Source organism: Haliotis rufescens, unplaced genomic scaffold, assembly GCF_023055435.1.
Source record: "Haliotis rufescens isolate VD_foot unplaced genomic scaffold, xgHalRufe1.0.p SCAF_3, whole genome shotgun sequence".
NCBI classification, from domain to species: domain Eukaryota; kingdom Metazoa; phylum Mollusca; class Gastropoda; order Lepetellida; family Haliotidae; genus Haliotis; species Haliotis rufescens.
The window spans coordinates 17057350-17083194 of record NW_025964001.1 but is presented as its reverse complement, the minus strand read 5'-3'; the positions used below and the strand labels follow the sequence as shown (position 1 = coordinate 17083194).

At 41.8% G+C, this 25845-nt stretch overlaps 1 protein-coding gene across 1 annotated transcript; it reads right to left on the bottom strand.

The window, feature by feature from the left end:
* Positions 1 to 567: 567 nt before the first annotated feature.
* LOC124111938 lies at positions 568 to 24664 on the bottom strand. Its single transcript, XM_046471854.2, has 26 exons — positions 24555 to 24664; positions 23488 to 23686; positions 22192 to 22314; positions 21470 to 21599; positions 20892 to 21013; positions 20440 to 20637; positions 20099 to 20281; positions 19204 to 19455; positions 18599 to 18796; positions 17605 to 17799; positions 16800 to 16975; positions 15774 to 16074; positions 15124 to 15285; positions 14259 to 14420; positions 13586 to 13793; positions 13244 to 13419; positions 12428 to 12595; positions 11951 to 12181; positions 7023 to 7193; positions 6390 to 6593; positions 4671 to 4931; positions 3906 to 4088; positions 2969 to 3124; positions 2250 to 2267; positions 1740 to 1830; positions 568 to 822 (listed from the first exon to the last, which is right to left on the bottom strand). Exons 1-26 carry the CDS (start codon positions 24630 to 24632, stop codon positions 687 to 689), a joined length of 4482 nt encoding a protein of 1493 aa, XP_046327810.2. The 5' UTR covers positions 24633 to 24664; the 3' UTR covers positions 568 to 686.
* Positions 24665 to 25845: the final 1181 nt, after the last annotated feature.

Sequence of the window (25845 nt, the reverse complement as noted above, 5' to 3'; positions counted from 1 at the left end):
TTTCATTTAACGCACGTTGTCCATGTTAGACAGGAAAACATTACAAATAAACACTACAAATGTTCCCTCGCAGTCAATCTATATATCTGGTGGTAAACATGAGTCTCGGAAACCCAGACAGTTGATGTACGTTACGTTATCAAGAACAGTAAATGAATTTACGCCGCTTTTAGCAATATTCCAGCAAAATCACGACGGGGCACACCGGAAATGGGCTTCACACAATGTACCCATTCGTGACCAACTCGTGTTATTCCGGGACAAGCCGTCTTGCAGGTTACGGAAAGGGGCGAGTGGTGACGAATGACAATGTACCCTGCGGGAAATTAAACCCGTGTCGAGCGAACCCCTTAACCATTGGACACGGACTAGGACCAATGCATCTTCATGCTTTTCTTCAAACATAGGAACCCGTGAAGATCCGGGGTATAATAAGTCTTCAGCAACTCATGCTTGCCGTAAAAGGCGACTATGCTTGTCGTAAGAGGCGAGGTTGTCAGGCCCGCAGACATGGTTGATGCATGTCATCGTATCATAATTGCGTGGATCGATGTTCATGATGTCAATCACTGGATTGTCTGGTCCAGACTCGATTATTTACAGACCGCCGTCATATAGCTGGGATATTGATGGGTGCGGCGTCAAACAACAAACAAACAGACAATCAATCAAACATAGGCCCCTCTTTACATCTCTCCATCGTGAAGGGACAGTGCGGTTTTGGGTCGGAAGTGTGTGTTTCTGGGCAGAATATACGGTTGTTGTCGTTGTATTGTCTCCATCTCCATCTGCAGCACCTTCACCTTTCGGTAACGCTTCCGCCTGGAATACAAAGGGTGTGTGCGCCACTTAATCGGGTTGATATGTCTTCACACCTTGCATACACTACTACTACTACTACTACTACTACTACTACTACTACTACTACTACAACCATCAAACATAAAAGGGACAAAACCCTTTCCATTTTCATAAGAAAACTCTGCTAGTTGCAGTGTCGACTTATGATTCGAACTATATCATGAGCATATGTTTATGAATCACTGTCAAATTAATAGTGATTCATAGCATATGTGTTCGCAAAAGGGTGAGCGTATCCTGTCCCAACGTCACAAACACATGCAAAAGCAAGCCCATTGTTCACCTGAAAAAACACGGGAACGTATGGTACAAGTCAAAATAGGTACTTGCATCGGACGTCATTCTTGTCACTGATGCGTCAAATTTGTAAATTTCATCCACATGTCTACCTAAAACGTTTTGAAAGCTTGAAGGCACGGTGGTACCGCCTACAGTTATTACCTCGATTAACTGATCAGTGTACATGTATCGTGCAGTTCTCTACTCCCAGGAGAGTATCTACAACCCAAGCGGCCTGTGTCGTTCTATATCGTTCTGCATTCACATTTACATCTAATCTACCGGGTACCCATTTACTACTTGGTGAACAAAACCTCTTCCCTGAGGAGACACAAGAGGTTGTACAACCTATGTTGAAATGCCGGTCAGGACCGAAGCACTTGTAACTCTCAGGAGTGAAGCTGCCACCCATTCATCTGATATGTAACCTGTGTTTTTGACACGAAGCCATGTGCGACCTTTCGGCTAATGGACCACTTAACACAACGTCATACTCATTTCGGGCTTCATTATACTGAGTGGGTGAACGTCGATATGACACCGTTATTCTGAATCGAGCCTTGTAACAGAAATCACATTAATACAGCATATTGTCTCACCATTTCTTATATAGTACGACAATGACGATGGCAGTGAGAACACAGCATGCAGACACGGAACCGGCAATGGCAGCTACAGGAAGGTTCCAATCTAATATTGAATTAGAAAAAAATAAATTTTATTACCTATAGTCACCCTTAAACTTTTTTAACCTATTCATATTATGGCGAAAAAACATACTCATTATAAATACTTTTACATAATTTATGTACATAAATGTCATTGAATCAATCATATCTTAAAAATAAATGTTTTCATTCAACCCACGTTTCTCAACTTTGTTAGATAGGAAAACAATACAAATAAACACTAAAAATGTTCTCTCGCTATCAATCTATATATCTGATGGTAAACCCGTGAAAAATATATTTTAATCCCTACAGTCATACTTAAACTTTCTTTTTAACCTCCTCATTTTTCATATGACGAAGAACATAATCAACGAATATGTGTTTCACTGTATGATCATAAGTCTACAAATATGTGTCACAGTAGTTATTGATACATACCTGAGCCTTTTACATCAACTGAAAAATACAATGAATTAGTCACGATCATTACAATTGATAGGATATATAATAATAATGTAAGGAAATACACATCATTACGTTTATGATACTTTAGTTTAGCAAATATTATTATTTCTGACACAGTGAGTGAGTATGGTTTAACGCCGCTTTTAGCAATATTCCAGCAATATCACGGCGGGGTACACCAGAAATGGGCTTCACACATTGTACCCTAGTCGGGAATCGAACCCGGGTCTTCGGCCTGACGAGCAAACGCTTTAACCACTAGGCTACCCGACCGCCCCATTTTCCGTACACAAGATGGAGAGCTAAATAGACAAACTAATGATGAGAAAATGATTGCAAAAATGTTCTTATGTGAATTCTGATAGATCACACCGACCCACAAAATTTAATTAGATAATTTAATTAGATTTAATTTAATTTAACCTTGGGTTTTAGTGCGTCAGATAAGTAGACACTGGAGCAATTTTTGTTGTTGAAGTATATGAGTTTTAATCAGTAAATAAAAATACAGTTGTAGTAAACATTTGACAAAGCTTGTTTATCAGTCTTGAAAACAATATTGGCCTCATATCCTGATATTTTCGAGAAAAAAAAATATCTTACACCAAGCTTCACGCTTATAAAAATATGTTTGTCACGTCACGGATGGATATAATTGAGCATTTTTTTATATTATAGAACAGAACATGTACCGTTGCATTCGTTCACGTCAACAGCACCTCGCCCAAGAGTTGTCTTCCCGGAAGTACAGGCCTTACAAAATGTCTGCCCAGTTTCATCCTGGTATCTTCCCTTGTCACATGTCTCACAGAGGCCGTTCAGCAGGTATGTGCCGGGTCCACACGGCACTGTCAACACATACGTCACGTCAAACACGTGACAAGATACACATACATGTACAAATATACATCAACGTTTAGGTTTGGATGCAAGGTGGTGGTAATAACGAGATTTGTTTCAGTCGAGATGAACTGTTAATTTTTGATTGTCCATAAATATGCAATTCTTTGGGCTAAAATATAGCCATGTTTTTTTTGGCCTCCGCACGTATTTTTCAAAATAACCGCTTCCTATGATTAAGTAGACTCTGTCATCCATACAAGTTACACTGGTATTGTAATGAAGAACCGAGTTCAGTGTGTTCCCAATTGGTTTTATTGGTATTCTTTTGTTTACAATAAAAAATAAAGAACCCCCCTTCTCACTTTTGAGAACCATTTGTGCAGCCTAACTATCACCATTTCTTTATTAGGTATACATCCTTTTGTTTGATACATTTATCGACACAGCCACTATTTAAAAAAACAAACATTCTGAGTAAGGAACTACCGTAGCCTACAGCATAGCGACAAGTGAGCTGGGTTCAACGCCACTGTGACATTATTCCAGTTATATCACGGCGTGTCAGCTTGATATGGGAGGAAAGCCTGAAGTTACGGGTTGGTGCTGACAAACCTAGAAACATAATCAGACTCAACCGGGATTGGAACTCAGAATATAACCTGGGTATTGACACGAGGTGGCAGCGCAGGTGCAAAAACGGTGTTTGTGAAGTATTCTATTAATGCTCATCAACGAACATGTTTACAGTTTCGATGACTGATGGATACGTCGTAAAAATAGACCCACCACAATAGGCATCGACCCTTGTCAGAGTATCGGGACACGTGACGTCCCCTGTGATGGTGGTAGAATGTTGGTTCAAGTAGAAGTTCCTGCCTCCGATCTTGACAGTGAAGACTCCGCTTTGACCTGATGTGTTCATGTGTATCACTGCACTTTCCACATCTTTCAAGCTGACTATGAGGCCAACTATGAAAAAAACGGACAATATTTGTATTTTATCATCCAGCTGAGCTGTCATCAGCAGTTTTTTATAAATAGTTCCATTGTCTCTTTATACTAAACAGAAACACGTTATAAGAATGTTATGGGTGTGTGAGTGAAAGAGTGAATTGTGTTTAACGCAAATCGTGTCCCATGAGTATTCAGAGTAATGGTTGTTTTCATTGATGTTCGAAAGGAAGAGAAGGTGACGTTAACCTATGTTGTGTACTCCGGTTTAACATTCTCAATAATACACACTGAATATATGAACAATAACTTTTTGTTTGTTTGTTTGTTGTTTAACACCTCACTCAGCAATATTTCAGCTATATAACGCCGGTCTGTAAGTAATCGAGTCTTGACCAGAAAATCCAGTGATTGACAACATGAGCATCGATCCACGCAATTGGGATCGATGACATGCATCAACCAAGTCAGCGAGCCTGACCACCCGATCCCATTGGTCGCCTCTTACGACAAGCATAGTCGCCTTTTACGGCAAGCATGGGTTGCTGAAGACCTGTTCTAACCCGGATCTTAACGGGCCGAAACCATACCTGTACATACCAGAAACAGGACTGTTTCCAAACGTCACCGTGAACCCAGTTGGATCTGCCGAACGTTTTTCCCGCCGTGACGCGTCACAACTGTCGATGGTAATGTTTTTCACCTGACACCGTTTGTCTATAATACAAGGGACTGAGGTTGTCTCAGCACGAACCGCCCCTTCAACCTTTCTCTTTGCATCATCCATATTGGTGTGGTCACATATCAGATCCATATACTCGGCTTTATAATTAACCGTCAAGGCTTCTGCTGGATGGATTTCTACAATGTAGATAAAGGAATCATTTTTCCATGGGGAAATCCCATATATGTGATAAAGGTATATCATGATTGTGTGGAAATCTCAGCCGTTACAAACATACGATGCCTTGTCTGTTTTTGTTTGACGTCGCTCTCAACAATATTCCAGCCAAATTCATTAAAGTATACAACAAAGCCAGAATTACCAGTGTCGTTTATCCAACGAAACAAATAAAATTGGGCGTAAAAGGCAAAATAGCGTTGAAAATTATATTAGTGGATCACTGAAAATGAGTGATGACACCAGGTGTTCTCGAAACCGGTTTGCATGTCCTGTGCTTCCGGTGGCAGTCGCCACTCAGAAAATGTGCACAATCCAGTGATGGACCATTCATCCGCATGAAGAGGTGGCAGTCATATCGGAGTAAACAACCTGATTTTAACGAGATTTATGCCACCTTTACGACAGCTTGTAAATAATCAAGGTTGGACCAGTATATGTTGCTAGGGACCAGTATATGTTGCTAGGGACCTATATTTTACCAGGGATCCCCACAGGTCGATTTGTATACGGTTCAGTTAACGTCACTGTGGAGTGCACATAACGCCTACATGAGATGATTTAAACTTCTTAAGAAAGAGACTTTCGGGTCGATTGATCCTGGCTTAATCCTCGATAGTTCAACAGAGCCACTAGTATTTTACTCATTCGCATTTAGTAGTTGTTGCGTTTGATAAACAAAATATCCAATTATGATGGGTAATTTAAGACCATCAGCTCACAAAACCCGTACCTCAAAATTGTACGAGTAATTTAACATTCATATTCATTCCGTCTTAACAGGTCACTTACATTTGCTGATTCGTTTATGACGATTAAATGAAAAGCCATGTGCTGGATGAGGAATCATGACACAGTAATAACAGTTGGTCCTAACAGTGTGCTACAGCAGATGTCACGCCTTTTAGTCATGTGTGTGAGTGAGTGAGTTGGGTTTAACGCCGCTATTAACAGTATTCCAGTTATATCACGGCGTGTCAGCTTAATGTGGGAGGAAAGCCCGAAGTGATGCAGGTCTCAGACGTTTACCACTTCGGTGAAACCCACGGGCACGGGTATGTTGCTGACAAACCTAGAAACATAATTGGGGCGAACCGGGATTCGAACCCGCAATCATAGGTTTCTGGCGTTCCCAAGGGACGCAACTCTGCACAGCGAATCGCGGCGCCTTAGACGACTGGGCCACCCGTGCCTCTTTTAGTCATGTAATACACTGATAGAATGTATACTAAAGCATTCCGTTTCACATATAAACATGTCAATCAAGAAGAATAAACATCAGTTATCCGCTGATGGAACCACCGCAGAGTTAAACTTGTATTAATCAATAATATAATTAGGATGATAAAATGAATATGATAGTGGTGATTAATCCTGTGTATGTTATTAAATACATGTTTATTATATTTGAATCTTACCCATGCACTTTGGCAGTCTGTGATAGGGGTTGTCTTCAGTGATGAAGTTCCACACGTATCCCGTCTCATCACCACACTCGTACACGTCCAGAGGGGGGATGTCGAAGTCGTAGCCTTCTTCGCAGCTCACGTTGCAGAACATCATCTTCCCGTTCATGTCGCAGTCGAAAGTGCCATTCATGGGTGGGGTAACTTCAGAACATGCTGCAACAATAACAAAGTCGCCAGAATTGATCATAGAAGCGTAAAAATATAACACTAAACCGATGATTATACTACATGTATTTCTGAATAAAGCTTCAAAAGAGTATTCAGTACAAACAAAAAATATTACCATCCAAATCTTTCATAGTCTAAAGTTTGTACCCGGTGCAAAAACATCGTCTGACCACAGAGCACATTGTGCGCTTTGGGCATAATTTCCAAAATGGAAAATGCGAGTTACAAACGAACCAATACTATTATTTGATAAAGTCGGGTCAGTTATTAATGCGTGAACTCAAACATGTAGTACCCATTGTAAGCACTCGATCAACAGAAGTAGTATTTTTATCATAGGAGCGTTACTGTCACCTTTGACTGAGGAACACAGAAACAATGAATCCCATATGTCACCAGTCGCCCGCACTATACCTGGACACGTCTGTGTGTTACAGTCCCTTGCGTTAAAACTGTCCCCCTCACATTCGCTGCCTCCATGTTGTGGTACCGGGTTGTCACAGCGTCGAGAACGATTTTGTTTCCCTCCATCACATTCCTCGCTGCATCTGCTCCAGTTTCCCCAGCTTCCCCATCCGCCGTGTACTGCAGAACAAAACATGTCCCTATAGAGGTGTGCCCGTCACCCGAGGTGTACTGCAGAACAAAACATGTCCCTATAGAGGTGTGCACGTCACCCGAGGTGTACTGCAGAACAAAACATGTCCCTATAGAGGTGTGCACGTCACCCGAGGTGTACTGCAGAACAAAACATGTCCCTATACAGGTGAGCACGTCACCCGAGGTGTACTGCAGAACAAAACATGTCCCTATAGAGGTGTGCACGTCACCCGAGGTGTACTGCAGAACAAAACATGTCCCTATACAGGTGTGCACGTCACCCGAGGTGTACTGCAGAACAAAACATGTCCCTATTGAGGTTTGCATGTCACCCGAGGTGTACTGTAGAACAAAACATGTCCCTTTACAGATTTGCCCGTCAACCGAGGTGTACTGCAGAACAAAACATGTCCCTATCGAGGTGTGCACGTCATCCGAGGTGTACTGCAGAACCAAACATGTCCCTATACAGGTGTGCATGTCACCCGAGGTGTACTGCAGAACAGAACATGACCCTATAGAGGTGTGCACGTCAACGAGGTGTACTTCATAAAAAAACATGTCCCAATACAGGTGTGCACGTCACCCGAGGTGTACTGCAGAACAAAACATGTCCCCAAACAGATGTGCAAGACACCGGTCGTGTACTGCAGAACAAAACATGTCCCTATAGAGGCGTGCAAGACACCCGAGGTGTACTGCAGAACAAAACATGTCCCTATACAGGTGTGCACGTCACCCGAGGTGTACTGCAGAACAAAACATGTCCCTATAGAGCCGTGCACGTCACCCGAGGTGTACTGCAGAACAAAACATGTCCCTATTGAGGTGTGCACGTCACCCGAGGTGTACTGCAGAACAAAACATGTCCCTATACAGGTGTGCACGTCATCCGAGGTGTACTGCAGAACAAAACATGTCCCTATACAGGTGTGCACGTCACCCGAGGTGTACTGCAGAACAGAACATGACCCTATAGATGTGTGCACGTCACCCGAGGTGTACTTCATAAAAAAAACATGTCCCTATACAGGTGTGCACGTCACCCGAGGTGTACTGCAGAACAAAACATGTCCCTATACAGGTGTCCAGGTCACCAGCTGAGCATTGCAGAACAAAACATGTCCCTATACAGGTGTCCAGGTCAACCGCCGTGAACTGCAGAACAAAACATGTCCCTATAGAGTCGTGCACGTCACCCGAGGTGTACTGCAGAACAAAACATGTCCCTATAGAGGCGTGCACGTCACCCGAGGTGTACTGCAGAACAAAACATGTCCCTATAGAGGTGTGCACGTCACCCGAGGTGTACTGCAGAACAAAACATGTCCCTATACAGGTGTGCACGTCACCCGAGGTGTACTGCAGAACAAAACATGTCCCTATTGAGGTGTGCATGTCACCCGAGGTGTACTGTAGAACAAAACATGTCCCTATACAGGTGTGCCCGTCAACCGAGGTGTACTGCAGAACAAAACATGTCCCTATCGAGGTGTGCACGTCACCCGAGGTGTACTGCAGAACCAAACATGTCCCTATACAGGTGTGCACGTCACCCGAGGTGTACTGCAGAACAAAACATGACCCTATAGAGGTGTGCACGTCAACGAGGTGTACTTCATAAAAAAACATGTCCCAATACAGGTGTGCACGTCACCCGAGGTGTACTGCAGAACAAAACATGTCCCCAAACAGATGTGCAAGACACCCGAGGTGTACTGCAGAACAAAACATGTCCCTATACAGGTGTGCACGTCACCCGAGGTGTACTGCAGAACAAAACATGTCCCTATAGAGGTGTGCACGTCACCCGAGGTGTACTGCAGAACAAAACATGTCCCTATACAGGTGTGCACGTCACCCGAGGTGTACTGCAGAACAAAACATGTCCCTATACAGGTGTGCACGTCACCCGAGGTGTACTGCAGAACAAAACATGTCCCTATAGAGGTGTGCACGTCACCCGAGGTGTACTGCAAAACAGAACATGACCCTATAGATGTGTGCACGTCACCCGAGGTGTACTTCATAAAAAAAACATGTCCCTATACAGGTGTGCACGTCACCCGAGGTGTGCTGCAGAACAAAACATGTCCCTATACAGGTGCCCAGGTCACCAGCTGAGCATTGCAGAACAAAACATGTCCCTATACAGGTGTCCAGGTCAACCGCCGTGAACTGCAGAACAAAACATGTACCTATAGAGTCGTGCACGTCACCCGAGGTGTACTGCAGAACAAAACATGTCCCTATAGAGGCGTGCACGTCACCCGAGGTGAACTGCAGAACAAAACATGTCCCTATAGAGGTGTGCACGTCACCCGAGGTGTGCTGCAGAACAAAACATGTCCCTATAGAGGTGTGCACGTCACCCGAGGTGTACTGCAGAACAAAACATGTCCCTATAGAGGTGTGCACGTCACCCGAGGTGTACTGCAGAACAAAACATGTCCCCATACAGATGTGCAAGGCACCGGTCGTGTACTGCAGAACAAACATGTCCCTATACAGGTGTGCACGTCACCCGAGGTGTACTTCAGAACAAAACATGTCCCTATAGAGGCGTGCACGTCACCCGAGGTGTACTTCAGAACAAAACATGTCCCTATAGAGGCGTGCACGTCACCCGAGGTGAACTGCAGAACCAAACATGTCCCTATAGAGGTGTGCACGTCACCCGAGGTGTGCTGCAGAACAAAACAGGTCCCTATAGAGATGTGCACGTCACCCGAGTTGTACTGCAGAAGAAAACAGGTTCCTTTTAGAGGCGTGCACGTCACCCGAGGTGTACTGCAGAACAAAACATGTCCCTATACAGGTGTGCACGTCACCCGAGGTGTACTGTAGAACAAAACATGTCCCTATACAGGTGTCCATGTCAACCGCCGTGAACTGCAGAACAAAACATGTCCCTATAGAGGTGTGCACGTCACCCGAGGTGTACTGTAGAACAAAATATGTCCCTATAGAGGCGTGCACGTCACCCGAGTTGTACTGCAGAACAAACATGTCCCTATACAGGTGTGCACGTCACCCGAGGTGTACTGTAGAACAAAAACATGTCCCCATACAGGTGTGCAAGGCACCGGTCGTGTACTGCAGAACAAACATGTCCCTATACAGGTGTGCACGTCACCCGAGGTGTCCTGCAGAACAAAACATGTCCCTATACAGATGTGCAAGGCACCGGTCGTGTACTGCAGAACAAACATGTCCCTATACAGGTGTGCACGTCACCCGAGGTGTACTTCAGAACAAAACATGTCCCTATAGAGACGTGCACGTCACCCGAGGTGTACTTCAGAACAAAACATGTCCCTATAGAGGCGTGCACGTCACCCGAGGTGAACTGCAGAACAAAACATGTATCTATACAGGTGTCCAGGTCAACCGCCGTGAACTGCAGAACAAAACATGTCCCTATAGAGTCGTGCACGTCACCCGAGGTGTACTTCAGAACAAAACATGTCCCTATAGAGGCGTGCACGTCACCCGAGGTGAACTGCAGAACAAAACATGTCCCTATAGAGGTGTGCACGTCACCCGAGGTGTGCTGCAGAACAAAACAGGTCCCTATAGAGGCGTGCGAGTGACCCGAGTTGTACTGCAGAACAAAACAGGTCCCTATAGAGGCGTGCACGTCACCCGAGGTGTACTGCAGAACAAAACATGTCCCTATACAGGTGTGCACGTCACCCGAGGTGTACTGTAGAACTAAACATGTCCCTATACAGGTGTCCATGTCAACCGCCGTGAACTGCAGAACAAAACATGTCCCTATAGAGGCGTGCACGTCACCCGAGGTGTACTGCAGAACAAAATATGTCCCTATAGAGGCGTGCACGTCACCCGAGTTGTACTGCAGAACAAACATGTCCCTATACAGGTGTGCACGTCACCCGAGGTGTACTGTAGAACAAAAACATGTCCCCATACAGGTGTGCAAGGCACCGGTCGTGTACTGCAGAACAAACATGTCCCTATACAGGTGTGCACGTCACCCGAGGTGTACTGAAGAACAAAACATGTCCCCATACAGATGTGCAAGGCACCGGTCGTGTACTGCAGAACAAACATGTCCCTATACAGGTGTGCACGTCACCCGAGGTGTACTGCAAAACAAAACATGTCCCCATACAGATGTGCAAGACACCGGTCGTGTACTGCAGAACAAAACATATCCCTGTAGAGGTGTGCACGTCACCCGAGGTGTACTGCAGAACAAAACATGTCCCTATACACGTGTCTAGGTCACCCGCTGAGAATTGTAGAACAAAATTTGTCCCTATACAGGTGTCAAGGTCACCCGCTGAGCACTGCAGAATAAAACAAAATAATGCGGTTGTCCGTGCACGTCAGTAGAAAAAAATCTTTATATAGGATGGCTTTAAGCGACACTTATATATCGATAAATATGAAGGCATAAAGGCCACAATTTTGCATTTTGTAGTAGACATTCTTTTGCACATGGCCAAATATTGAAAGGCACTTTCAATATTGTACCCATCTTGGGGAAATGGTCAATAACCTACAACCAATGTATGCATCGACATACTTGTAACTGAAAGGGGTGTGTAAATCTTGGGTAATTGGAATCTTGTCGATGCGGCCTAAATTAATATAGACCCACTTACTCTGTAGCTTTATCAAAAGGCTGTTGAAATATTTTTATTTATTTACTTTAAAAGGAAAGTGAGCACATAGTGTAAGGGACCATTTCTCATGAAATTCAAACTACTGACCTAGAACATCGTCACAGTATTGTCCCGTGTATTCCGGCGTACAAAGACAGGTGTAGCTCGCGACGCCGTCCACGCACGTAGCGTTGTTTGCACACACGTTACCGCCACAGTCGTCCATGTTGACGTCGCAGTTCACCCCGGTGTAGCCCTCACTACACGTGCACCTGTAGCCGCCTAGCTGATCCGTGCAATCGCCATGGACACATGGACCAGAGGTGCATTCGTCACTGTCTGAAGAGAAAACCATGACGTTGTTCAAGAAATACTAAACACACCGTAATGGTCGCTCCCGTATTTTGAACCCTTTATATTCACACCATCTTCTATCAAAATGACATAACATCATAAGCTTCACCACTGCATATAGTAGGAATCATATTCCTTTACCATATTTCATCTAGCAACTTCATCTGTAGTAAGCCTAATTTCCGTTTAATAGATTTTAGTTTAATGACTTCTGTTGTGCATAAGTCGTACCATCACACTCGCTGGGTATCTGCAGGAAGCTGTCCTTTAAATCAGCTTGACCAAATATTCGCCATGAAAGAATGTCTCCACCGTCACGGCTGAAACACTTATGAGGGTTGTCGACATTGCTTCCGGACCAAAGGTTCATCTGTGAGATGCTCCCGACGAACCCTTCCCCTGTTACACAGGAATGATTTTTGTGTTAAACTTGTGCACCCAATTCTACTTAACTCGACCTATTAACGTTTCTTAATACACATATGTCATGTTGTGCCATGTTTGGTTTTTGGGTATTCGATGTGTACAGTTACCCACGATTATTTATATACCTGTACGTTTATATGACAACAAATCTCACTTTAGTATACAATCTTGGAAGTGACATTGTCGCGTTGTTGTCCATACAGAAAAGAGCAAATAGTAGCAAAATTGAAAACAGCTGGACAAGTACTTAAAGTGTTGTCGTTTATGTAAAGGTTGATGTATTAATAATAAAGACATCACAAAAAACATTATTATGAAGTTTGTTCATAGTAATTATTTTTGAAGGGCAATAAGGCGACAATAACACTTCTTAGATTCCATACATTATATAAACAACAATGAAAGATTTCTTTCACATTACGTTATATCATGTAAAGTATGTAAAGTAAAGTAAAAGTATAAGTATTATGTCGTCATAGGCACACACTACATAAGTTTCAATCAAGTATATGATATTTACGATAGAATACACTCGGCAAATAATCTACGTATAATTGTAATGATGTAATTGTTACAGATTTGGCGAAGTAACGCCATATAATAAATGATAGTTGTCCATACCACCAGCGGTGAAAACCAGTGACTCGTTGATGGTCATGAGCTCTGTATGTATATACCCTGACGTCCTTCCACGAACACCGTCTGTGTGGGCTTCAACTGCGCCAAGTGTGACCACGACGGTGTGCTGGTGCCATCTTGTATCGTTTAGGAGGACCGCTGACTCGATGATGCCACTTCTATATGCAAGTATAAAACTGTAAATAGTTTACTCTTTTTCTGGAATTTGCAACGTACAATTTCGAACAAACAATAACTTTTGATTTCGACGTTAATAATAGAAAATAAGAAAATAGTAAATTTACAAGTGGCTTTAGGGCACTGAAAAAGCAATTGATGATGTACCCTTGTGAAGAAGTCTTAAGCTGATAGTCTTCCAACCGAATTGACATCAAGTCTTTCCCCTCCGATGTGACCGTAAGGACATGACCTTCACCTTTGGCTGCCTTCAGCCATAGGGTTAAAGTGATATTGTCTACATCCATCTTCTCTCTAACAGATATCTCAACTTCCGCAGTAGAGTTTTCGCTCTCTATAAACTCAACATCAAATTCTACAACAGAATATAGGTATCTTTAACCTTTTCAGAATAGATCAATTAGAACAGATGCCTACCTATACAGAGTGCACAAGTATCTGGGATTACGTAAAAGCCATCCTAAAATAATAATAAACGCATTTCAACATAGAAATAAGTTGAGGATGAAGCTATTGGTACGAACGCATTTTGCCGGACACCTTCCGGCATGTTTGGAAGGGATGTGCGGGAAGAAAATGTAATTTGTAGTTACCAAAGTTTATGAAAAATACCAAGTTTCTGATGAAACGTGTCTCTCATGGATGTCAATGATGGGGTTACCGCATTCCTTTATGGAACTTCTAATTACGACTATTTTTCAATTTTCAATTTTGAGGTTTAATAATGTTTAACCAGACTGAAAAGCAGTGGCGGATAGGTGTCCGTTAAAATGTATGAGTAGCAAGCTATTTTACCATAAAGACCAAATTAATATTTTACCCTGGCATTTGTCAACTGACTCTGCTTCTTGGTTCAAGGTAGTCCTTCCACCGGGACACTCCAGACATGACCTGCTTCCCCATCTCTCCTGATACTGGCCGATGTCACACAGACTGCAGGGCTCCACTCCGCTCGCAGAGAACATGCCCGGCTTACACATAGCTGGCAACATGGAAGCGAATTGTGAGCACCTGCTGAATCAATGTCATTGTACAGATGACATTTTAAGAATTGACTTTTTTCATGAATAGTATTTTTAATTTTGCTTCGGAATACCCACAAATCATATGCCCGAGAAAGCTTCGCAAGTGAAGTAAATACAGCAATTGAAGTAAATACATAATGTCAGACCCGTGAAGATCCGGGTTAGAATAGGTCTTCAGCAACCCATGCTTGCCGTAAAAGGCGACTATGCTTGTCGTAAGAGGCGACTAAGGGGTTCGGGTGGTCAGGCTCGCTAACTTTGTTGATGTATGTCATCGTATCCCAATTGCATAGATAGATGCTCATGACATCAGTCACTGGATTGTGTGGTCCTGACTAGATTATTTACAGACCGCCGTCTTACAGCTGGAATATTGCTGGGGACGACGTAAAGCAACACACAACAAGAACGTCAACTCCAGACAATAACAAGTCTTGATTATCCACCGAAACATATCATTGGGCGTAAAATCTAAAATAGATGTAAATATAGTTCAATTTCAAGTTCAATATGATCAATGAGTTATAACCACAAAGGTTGTTCAAAAGCAAATCAAGTGCGGGAAATGACACGTAAAAGTTAATTGATAGTTTGCTACTCTGTCAGAGAGTCAGAATTTCTCAATCCTGCGTGGCCAAAGACACTCCACCCTACTATTACCTTCACAGTGCGTTGTAGACGTTGCTCCTGTTGCCACTGTGGTCGTGTGGGTGGGACAAGGACTGCATCTTGTCTGTCCAGCACTGTCTGCATACTGACCAACTGGACATTGTGTACATTCGGCTGTATCGGCGTTGAAGTAACTGCCTCGGACACAGCCCACTGCAGACAGTAGGATATTCATATATACACTGAAAACGAGAAGCGGTTATGAAACATGCCATAAAAAATCTTCAATAGAAATATTTCAAAATTGGCAGGGTTATAGCAAAAGTTAAACAGCATTTTATTAATTTCATGTAGGATTGAAGGTCACATTGGCGTTTAAAAGTCAACACAAATGTTGCTTTTTTAATCATATTCAGGAACGGACATGAACTCTGGAAGAGGCTGCATTTTTTGGTTAGAAAACGGGATATTTGCCGGTTACTGTGAAAGGTAAAGCCGAACAATTTAAGTTTTTATACCTTGTGTTTGGTATATGCCTCAGCATGAAATTTAAGTCAACTTATATAAAAACAAAACCCGGGAAAATCATATAGGTGAATGGCGTCTTGCGCATTGAAAATTGGTTTATTAATATTATTGTTGTTGTTACTTTTAAAAGTGTTCACTTGCCATAAAGCAACTTTGTGGCATAGCATACTCACCACATCCATATGTTCTGTATGAGGGGAATGTACCAAGAGGACAATCAAGACTCAAATGGTCACTGGTCACTCCTACTGTGTTAACAGGTTTGATCGAGGCGGGAATTAATGCCGAGGAGTTACTGTTTACGTCAGTTCTTATCGCCTGCAGCAGGATCTGCATGTTTGAGTTGGCATCTTCAAACTGTGCTTCATTCAAACGTGACGGATCCAGTGGTGATACAATGTTGGCATGAATGTGATATTCCTTTCGATGAGTCTCGTTGACGCTGCGCTTTACGTTAATAGCTCCACACGTAACCTGTATGATGTCGAAGGTTTGGATGTATAAAAGTCTTATTGAAAAATTCTATTCAAGAGGGTGGGAAAACATTTTCTATTATTATATTGAAAATAGTACAAAATGGTGCAACTTTGAGGAAAAGGTGCATGACATGGGCATCAGATTTTCATACAGCGAAACCTTGTTATTTCGGACGGTAACGTTCCCAATCAATATTCCGGTTTAACAAATTTGCGGATTAAAGACTCAAGCGTAGTGTGTGATGTTCCTTATTATTTATGTATACGTGCCGAGCGATATCGTCCGAAAGGTGGACTTTCCGGATTAACGGGATCCGGACTAAACAGGTTTCACTGAATATGGGTTTGTGGCTGGACTGGTCAGTAATTGGGAAGAATGAAATTATATATAGACATTTAAGATTTTGTAATTAGTGTAATTTAGCTCTTATTAAAGATGCATATCCTGTTTATATGCCATACATATGATAATCTATGAAGTAGATACTTACAAAAACAGTTTCGTTTTATGTAAATCCAAGAATCCACAAATTTGTCTCTCTAATATTTTCAGTTAACATTGATGTTATACGAAATTTGTCTATGTATATTTATCATGCTATGTCTGTTTGAAAAAAAGTTTATGTTGTATACAACCGCTTCCTAAATAGTGTATACCATGGGTCTGTGGCCTTACTGTTTTCTATGAATAAATTATCTATCTATCTAAAAAAGGTATCAAACCTGGACGTCGTCAGCCCGACAGTTGGACTTGTCACAGGCCTCCTTGAAAAGGCTGGCTTTGAAAGCAGTTACAAAATTCAGTTTGATTACATCCATGGTAGCTGGATTTGGACATTCTCCATCAAAGTACCAATGAATGCCCATGCGCAGTGTCGCTGATCCGGGATGTCTTACCTCTGACAAAGAATATGTAACATCTTGATACATAACATTAATACATCAGACCTAGCCCAGGGACATGAGGGACCCACCGGCCTTCAGGTATGGAGTTTCGGGTATGTATAGCTAGATGTCGACATGCCTGACTATTTATAGCTGATGGCGACACAAGAATATATTCAACTCAAAATATCGTCTTTATTTTTAAATGACATGAATATGGAAATGATTGTGTCGCTTTTATTTTTTGCAAATACAATAGGTTCTGGTGTGTCTAATACTTATACTTTCTATAAAGTTTGTTTGTTATACTTTGAGTAGAATACCGTAATACACCTTCATACCGTCAACAACATATATGTTAAGTCGTTAATCATTTAATGCCGTGTACACATGGACGTTAGGTGAGACTCCTGTGTATCTTGGTTTTCATTTGCAACTACACGGTACTTATTTGGTTCGCGAAGAGACCAATTTCCCAAAACTTTCTTCCAACTGAGCTTATCGTCTAAATAATAACGTATACAACTGGTGTGTATGTAGTGATGGGTGTTAGTTTTGAAGAATGGAAGAATCATACATGAACGTTTAACCCATGAAACATTGGAACAAGGTTAAGCAATGAAAGTTAAGCCAAGTTCAATACTTGCGCAGTCTGGTATGCTTCCTGAGAAATCCCATGAACCCGACGTTCCACACACGAAGAGTTTCTTGTACAGGAATGTTGGTGGGATATCTGTACCCGTCATACACTGCATCTGACAGTACTTGCCTCCCTCCCACAGATCACAGGCCAGGGCACCGTTACCGGGTGGGGCCAGTTGGGGGCAGGTTCTGGATACTTCATACACATGGAATATTTACGTTTATAGCTGTCAAAGACAGTTGACAGGTTAAGGAGTGAACTTGAATGTTGGATTCGAGAGATTCCTAATTGTAGAATTGAAAGAGACAAATATAACCAATGAACTGCAACGTGAAAAAATTCAGAAGACAATTAAACTAGTTTTTACCTATCCGAAAAAAAAACAAAAGCCACAAAACAACAACAACAACAAAACCGAAAAAAACAACCCACCAAAACAAGAACAAAACAAAACAAAAACAAAACAACTTTTTTATTAGTACAGTGGTCACGGAAGATGACAACAAAGCATCGCTAAGTGACAGCTATTTATATCTAGAAATTAATAATTTTGAAATATAGTACCGAAACATTTTTAATTATAAGTGATTACAATACATACGGTTTTCAGTTCATAAATTCATTTTAACCCCCATTCCATTTGTTTTCTATATAGGATCTTGCAGTTCACCCGAGAAAAGACTCAACTCAAGTACTTGCAGAAACATCTCACTGTCACCTTTAGGAGCCCCAGAAATCATTTCACACCATGTCATTGCTTAAAGCTACCAAGTAACCCTCTCCTTATTGTATTACACATGTTGTTATCTTAGTGAATCTGCATATGTAATATGATGGCCTGCTCGACAAAGATGTTTTTTTATTTATTGTATAATTATTTATATGTTGTTGAAATGAATTTGTACTTCTGATGTCGCTAACAGTGGTCTGGGTGTAATATATAAGTTCAAAAGTCCTATTTAGTTCAGTTAAACAATCACTGTTTTATACTCACAGTGGCAGACTGGTTGCCTGTTCGTCCATGCCACATACTTGGCGTCTTTCCCTGGTTTCTCACACCTCGTGTGATCTGGTCCCCCGAGCAGGCTGTACCCTGACTGACAGGTGAAGTTACACCGCGCCCCGTATCTGTGGCCATGGGGACAGTCCACTCGCATGTAGGGATGGGCGTATTGGGCCGGACACTTCAGTTCTGAAATTGTTTGAAAGGGCCAAACGCTTTTTGTCCGTTCCATCCAGTAATAAACGAAAGTCGTGTCGTGAATCTACCAGAGAATATTGTAAGTATTTTGACCTGATGAGCGTGATTTAACATTAAGGCGAGACTTTATACAAAGTGATTAGGGATACCACCGATCCTTAAAAATGGAAAGCAATTTAAAAATGAAAACTACCATTGGTTTATTCCTCTGAATGCAAACGACTGTTTACCACAAAAGATGGTACAATAGGTTTTTGTACACACATTTGTCCTCAAATAAAGAGTAATGTGTTTTTAGCGGGGAGACTGTAGAAAAATATACTAGTTTATAGACTCCCTGCTCTTAGTGTACCTTAGATCACATTATCGTGTAGCAACCTTACTTTGCTCAGTATTACCTCTTATGACGACCTTGAAGCTACACTGTTGCCCCTTGTTACCCTGGGCGTCTGTGGCTGTGTACACAACTGAGTATACCCCCGCAGCCTCGAACCCATTGTTGGACAGTTTGCTAACAGGTGTCACTGTGACCTTGTTACTGTTATCACTTGCCGTTGGTTCCGCCCAGTCAACGAAGCCGTTTTTTGACCCTTGCTCCGTGAAGAACAGCTGGTAGCTTGGACAGGTTGTGAATCTGGGCGGTTCTGTGTCTGCGGGTAGACTTTATTATATAACAGATCGTATGTTATGGAAGGTCGAAGGAGCTGATTATGAATTATAAGAATAACATTCTACAAAATGTATCATGTAACATATTATTGCCAAACATTGTTTGTAGATTCCCAATGAGGCTACATAAAAATCTTGTGTGATTATATAACGTTGAAGATAATAACTTGATTACTAAAACAAAACATGTACAAAAAGGTAAACAAAATAATGACGATAGTGATGTAAATGTATCTTATCATGAAATGACCCACCTAACACGTTATGATAAAATGACCTAGAGCATTTTTATTGCATGCAATCACCTAGATGTTGGTTGGTTGGTTTGTTGTTTAACGCCGCACTCAGCAATATTCCAGCTATATGACGGCGGTCTGTAAATAATCGAGTCTGGACCAGACAATCCTGTGATTAATATCATAAGCATCGATCCACGCAATTGAGATCGATGACATTCATCAACCAAGTCAGCGAGCCTGACCACCCGATCCCGTTAGTCGCCTTTTACGACAAGCATAGTCAACTTTTCGGAAAGCATGGGTTGCTGAAGACCTATTCTAACCCGGAATCTTCACGGGTCCCTAGATGTTGGATGCCTTAAAGATTGATAACGTGAATAATTACCAATGCACACTGGATTTGTCCCACGCCAAGTTTTCTGAGCAGTGCACACTCTAAGACGGGTCATGCCTGGCTTAACGTCATATCCGGGGCGACACTCATAAGTACACGTGCTTTTGAAGTACGCCTTATCAGAACACTTGACGTCAACATTTGCCACAGGTTCTAAAGATGGACATGTTACTCCTGAAACAATTGTGCATACATGTATACATTGCTAACTGTATTCTCTTTTAGAAGTATAGTCAACGTAACAATGGTATGTTATGAAAAACAGCCTACTCTTTGAGAGCATGTTTTGGATATGGCTAAGGGTTTGTGCAAGCAGACTTCAGTAACTTTACTTTCACAAGTTGGTTCAGGTTCCGACCATCTGCCATTGTCCCCTTGTGGTTCGCATGTCCGGACACTGTGTCCGTGTATCTCATACCCGCTGTAACAGCTGTAGGTGCACCGTGTACCCTGAACGAAGTCCGAGCTTGGATGACACACGTAGTACCCGTTGGGGAACACCTTGCTTGGACCAGGGCTGCATCGAACCACTGAGCACAAAAGTCTGTTATGTCACAAACATTTTATATTTTCACATGTCGGTTTTACGGCAAATATATACAATTGTAACAGATGAAAGAATCAGTATTCTATGCTTATGGATGCTGCATCGGAGTATTAGGTACGATAACATCTTCTTCACGTCATTTCATATCAAACTGTACTGTCCGGTACAAAATGGTGGTATCTTAGTTATCATGTAACGTAAGTCATGTCATTAAACAGATATAAGGCAAAACCCTACCCCGTACGTAGACATAGAATGACATTCGGTTTTCATTTCCTGATCTGTCCTTAGCGGAATAGACTACTCTTGTTCCGCCTTCTCCGAACGTGTAGCCAGGGCCAGGGCCGTATCGATGTACACTGTTGGTACGAAAGGAGAGCTGATTTGTCGTATATATGACAGATATATACAAAGGGGTGGTGGAAGGGTGTGTGTGTGTGGGTCGTTCTCTAAATAAAGTATATTGTCCCCGAAGTTTTAAAAAAAAAATGCTTAGGACTGTGGAAATACAATGAATTGTCTGCTTCAAAAAATGTCTTCCTTAAAAAATATTCAGGCTTATAGTTTGGAATAAGAAAATATTCTCAACCAAAGAAAAAGAAATTATGCTGTGATAGCGACTGTCTGCGTCATATCATCCAAATATAGAGTACCCCAGAAAATTAAGATACATTTTAGGGCAAACGTAATGCAAAATATGGTAATTTGTCGCGTTACGTGTAGAAGAACAATTACCACATAAGTATATGTGTTGCTAATTTCACGATATATCTTATAGAAATGCAAACATGAGCATTATATGAAAGGGACCCTACCCCACAGTTCCATCTCTGTCATCCGTGGCCGTGGGCTCCTTCCAGGTGACACCGCGTTTGTTGGTCTGTATTGGGTCAGCCGTTTTGTGAAGATCGGGCAATATCGAATTAAAAACAGGCTTTTGGTTATCTGCAAATGTATAGAGAATAAATAGAGAAAGGGTTTGAATGAAAAAAATGTGGTGGTTTGGTCAGGCTCGGTAACTTGACTGACTGATGTTACACTACACCAGTGGAGTGGATCGTTCTCATGATTTTAGTGGACCGCCTCCGTGGTCTAGCGGCAGAAGAGCGTCTGCCCGGAGAACGGAAAGTCCCCGGCCGCCTCATACCAAACGACGTTAAACGATGGTTCTTGTTGTTACCCGGCCTGGCGCTCGTCATTAAAACAAGGACTGCTTGGCTCGGAGTCAGTATATTGTCTGAGCGGGGTATTCATGTTAAACCGCTGCATGGTATCTCAGTGGGCTAACACTATACAATCGGCAATAGTCCGGACTAGTACAAGCAGCCACCAACACGAGCAAGCACGTCGCTATATAAGCGCAATAATCTTGAAAGCGTCATAAAACCCCATTTCACCTCACCTCACCTCATGATTTTGGTCACTGGTTGCCTTGCTTCAGGCTCGACCATTTACAGGCCGCCGTGATATAGCCGGAATATTGCTGACTTTGGCGTTTATCAGCATCAACTAAAATATGTTACATATAGTATCGTACCTCTTGGTCGACTTCGGCAAAATACCATGCCTGCAATATTTCCTAGCACAGCAGCAAGTAGGAAACCAAGAAAGCGTTTTTCCTTTGGTGCCACTTCTTTCTGCAAAAACTTGCTTGTTACCCCTACAACATGTCAGATATACCATACATTATATTTGCAGAACTAATAAAACATTTAACCGAGAAATCGCTGGACAGGTAACTTCAAGCCCATTTCACTGTTTATTCTACGTTAGTGCAATGTGTGCATAATGCAATTTGCTTTTTGTAGACTTGTAGACTTATCAAATTTAGACATGAAATAAGGAGTGCAAACCTCACGACTGTTATTTTAGTTATTATTTGTGTCAAATGTCAATTTACTTGCGTGTAACAATGCCTAAGGAATGGGTGGTAGATGATTCAATAATGACAGGCAGGTTGTAGTTGGTTAACTAAAAATACAGATGTTTTCCAGCTCCCTTAATTTTCTACATATCAGGGTTTCAGTGTAGTTTAAATCAAGAATATGTTATTCATACTGATGATATATTAATGTCAGTCGTATATTACGACCTTAAACTCCATTGAATTAAAGGATGCAAAATAATAAACCAATAGGTAATCAACTGGTAGGCTGTTGATGCAGTTGACAGCTCTCATGATCTCACCATTTTCTACCTTTATGAAACATCAACAGGCTGTTTGAAGTTCATGGTACATTTATTGTAAAAGTCAAAAGCAATTTCATGGTACAAAAAGCAATCAAACACACAGATAAAAAAGCTTCTGAAAGCTTTCACAGCACCTCGATAATGGCATCAATATCTTGGGTGGCATATATATCTCGATACACTACATTCGACCATCATGATTGAAAAAGTTGAGCGTTCTTGCAGTGTGTACAATTCCTCTCCCTCTGTTCTTTTGATAACCTTGGCCCTTTTGTCGAGTGCTTTTATGAGTTGTGGATGTTTTTGGTTGGGTCCCAACCGTGTGCTTTTTTACACCATCTGTACATTTTTATCTCTTGTTATCGTAAAATTCAGTTTAATTCGAAATTCACGACAAATCGTTCACCTCAAAATGCAAGGACTTCTCACAGTTGAGTGTGTTTGGACAATCGTTTTCAACCTGAATTCAGTTTTCTTTAGCCAATGGATTAAAAACTATTATCAGTCTAACAACGTATACAAACCAGGTGAATATCACGTACCTTGCTTCATATTGATTCACTCCCGTATAATGAAATACTAGTACCCGATTGACGTGTTGCATGTTCCCCTAATCTCACCCTTTGGCTCCTCGATATCTTACCTCTCTGACATGCCAACTCCCATTCTCCATCTACACATGTCGCAGTTCCTCGGTCATCAGGCGTTTGGCACACTACGTCACACTTAGTGCCTGGTTCCAGCAGCTGTGTCCGGTTGTGAGGCAACAGTACTGTGCCATTGTTTAAGTTGCAGGACTCCAAGGCAGGATCTAGGTCAGAGTGCCACGGACATGGCTGAAACTAAGCAAATAGGCACATCACCCCATCTCCGTACACAGTCAGCATGTCTTAACAAGAGGTGTGGTTGTTTTGTTATGCAAACATCTGGAATCCAAGGGACAAGTACATCAAATTACAAGCGATGTATGATGGCACTCAGAAGTCATTGACTTCCAATCCAGACTATGCTTTTTAAAGTATTTTGAATAAGTCATACTGTCCGTAACAGTTGTTTTGTGTGACACTTTAGAGGTTGCATGATTAGAAAACATATTCCGTTACGTAACATAACAATATTAATATTTCATTTTTCATTTTTTGTATTTCAAAGTGTTTGTATTTATCGTGTAGTTATCCGAATTTCGATAACGAACGTCGATATAACTAAATTTCGTTTATCCGATACACTCGTCAATCCGACTTAATCATATGCAACGGGACCTGACTGTATGTGGTTCCCTGAAATTTTAAAAATTCCGCGCATCAAATACTCCATAACATATGATGTTTATCGATAAACAACGGATCAGGTCAAATGTGTCCATGACGATTAAACCCGCCAGAACCCGAACAGAACGCGAAGAGGCCATCGAAATCGAATCAAACCTAAAATATCTTTTTCAATATCGCCAAACCGAATGTCAAGTCTTTCAAATCTAGGATTGATTGAAAAAGTATTTTAAGAAGAAAAGCATTCTTACGCAGTGATAAGGCAAGAAGATTAACTAGCTTGAATTTTACTGATTAAGTACATCTATAGGTAGTGCGAGTATTTACACATAATCCCTTCATTACATGAGCATTGCATCTATCCATATCTAGTCGTCAACGCAAGTGTACGTATTCTTGTATTGTACATAAAGATGGAATGTTTAATCTTTTATCGTACCTTGAAGTCTGGGATTTCTCTGTGTGTTGCGCCCGAGAGCACAAATACCAGAAACAGCGGATAAACTTTGTTAAACATCTCCCTCCTCGGCCTCGAAACCTTCTGTGTGCCACAAGTGCTATTGACACATACGTCATTACATCTAGTGTTACCTGATTGACCGTCTCAAGCTGTCAGTCACTGAGGACCGCAGCCAATGGGGTTGAAAGTTGGCAGCGTTTCAAAAGATTCGTCATAGTCATAGCATTGCCAAAGTTTGCAAAACAGCAGCTAATGTTAGGTCAAACTGCAATCGTTTATACTCCAGAATTAATGGCGTTGAACAATAACTACCCTGACCATAGTGTCTTTTCGGATCGTCCATGCAATAATTCAGTTTAGTCCCTTTTATTAAGTGTGATAAAAGGAGTGAGTGAGTTAGGTTTTACGCCGCTTTTAGCAATATTCCAGCAATATCACGGCGGGGGACACCAGAAATGGGCTTTACACATTGTACCCATGTCGTGATTCGAACCCGGGTCTTCGGCGTGAAGAGCGAACGCTTTAACCAATAGGCTATCCGACCGCCCCTGTAATAAAAGGAGGGACGTTTGACCTGGCATGACCAAAAGGCAGCGGTCTAAAGGGCCGAAGCGTACAACTTCACAAACATTTTATATGTTTCCTTGGCTAGACATTCGGCTAATATAACGTAGCTATATCCTTCAAATAATCTGTTTTATATCAGTGGGCGATCTAGTTTGGTTTGCTTTAGTTTGTTGTTTAACGCCGCACTCAGCAATATTCCAGCTATATGACGGCGGTCTGAAGAATAATCGAGTCTTGACAATCCAGTGATTGATATCATGAGCATCGATCCACGCAATTGGGATCGATGGCATGCATCAACCAAGACAGCGAGCCTGACCACCCGATCCCGTTAGTCGCCTTTTACGAAAAGCATAGTCACCTTTTACGGCAAGCATGGGTTGCTGAAGACTTATTCTACCCCGGAATCTTCACGGGTCACTGGGCGATCTTAGAAGTGTTATTATCATGTAGTTTGCTATCATTAATACTAATACTCTTATTTCCTTGATTTGAGTTTAACATATTTTCTCGTCACAGAAATCGACATTTTCTTCCTTCACATGTGAGCATAATTCTGATTTGGATTATGATACCTTGATACTTGCTTGACTCGTAAAAAATACGAAAATTAACAAAATTCACGCTTATTATAAACAAAACAAGAACTAATCTTAAAGTCTGCTTCACAAGATTACAGTTGTACATGAGCATAGCATCGATT

Coding starts and splice junctions, on each gene's coding strand:
- LOC124111938 (XM_046471854.2), bottom strand. CDS start 24,632: ATGTTTAACAAAGTTTATCCGCTGTTTCTGGTATTTGTGCTCTCGGGC. Junction 20,638..20,891: donor ATTCTATGTCTACGTACGGG/GTAGGGTTTTGC, acceptor TTTTGTGCTCAG/TGGTTCGATGCAGCCCTGGT. Junction 4,932..6,389: donor CAGACTGCCAAAGTGCATGG/GTAAGATTCAAA, acceptor TCTACATTGTAG/AAATCCATCCAGCAGAAGCC.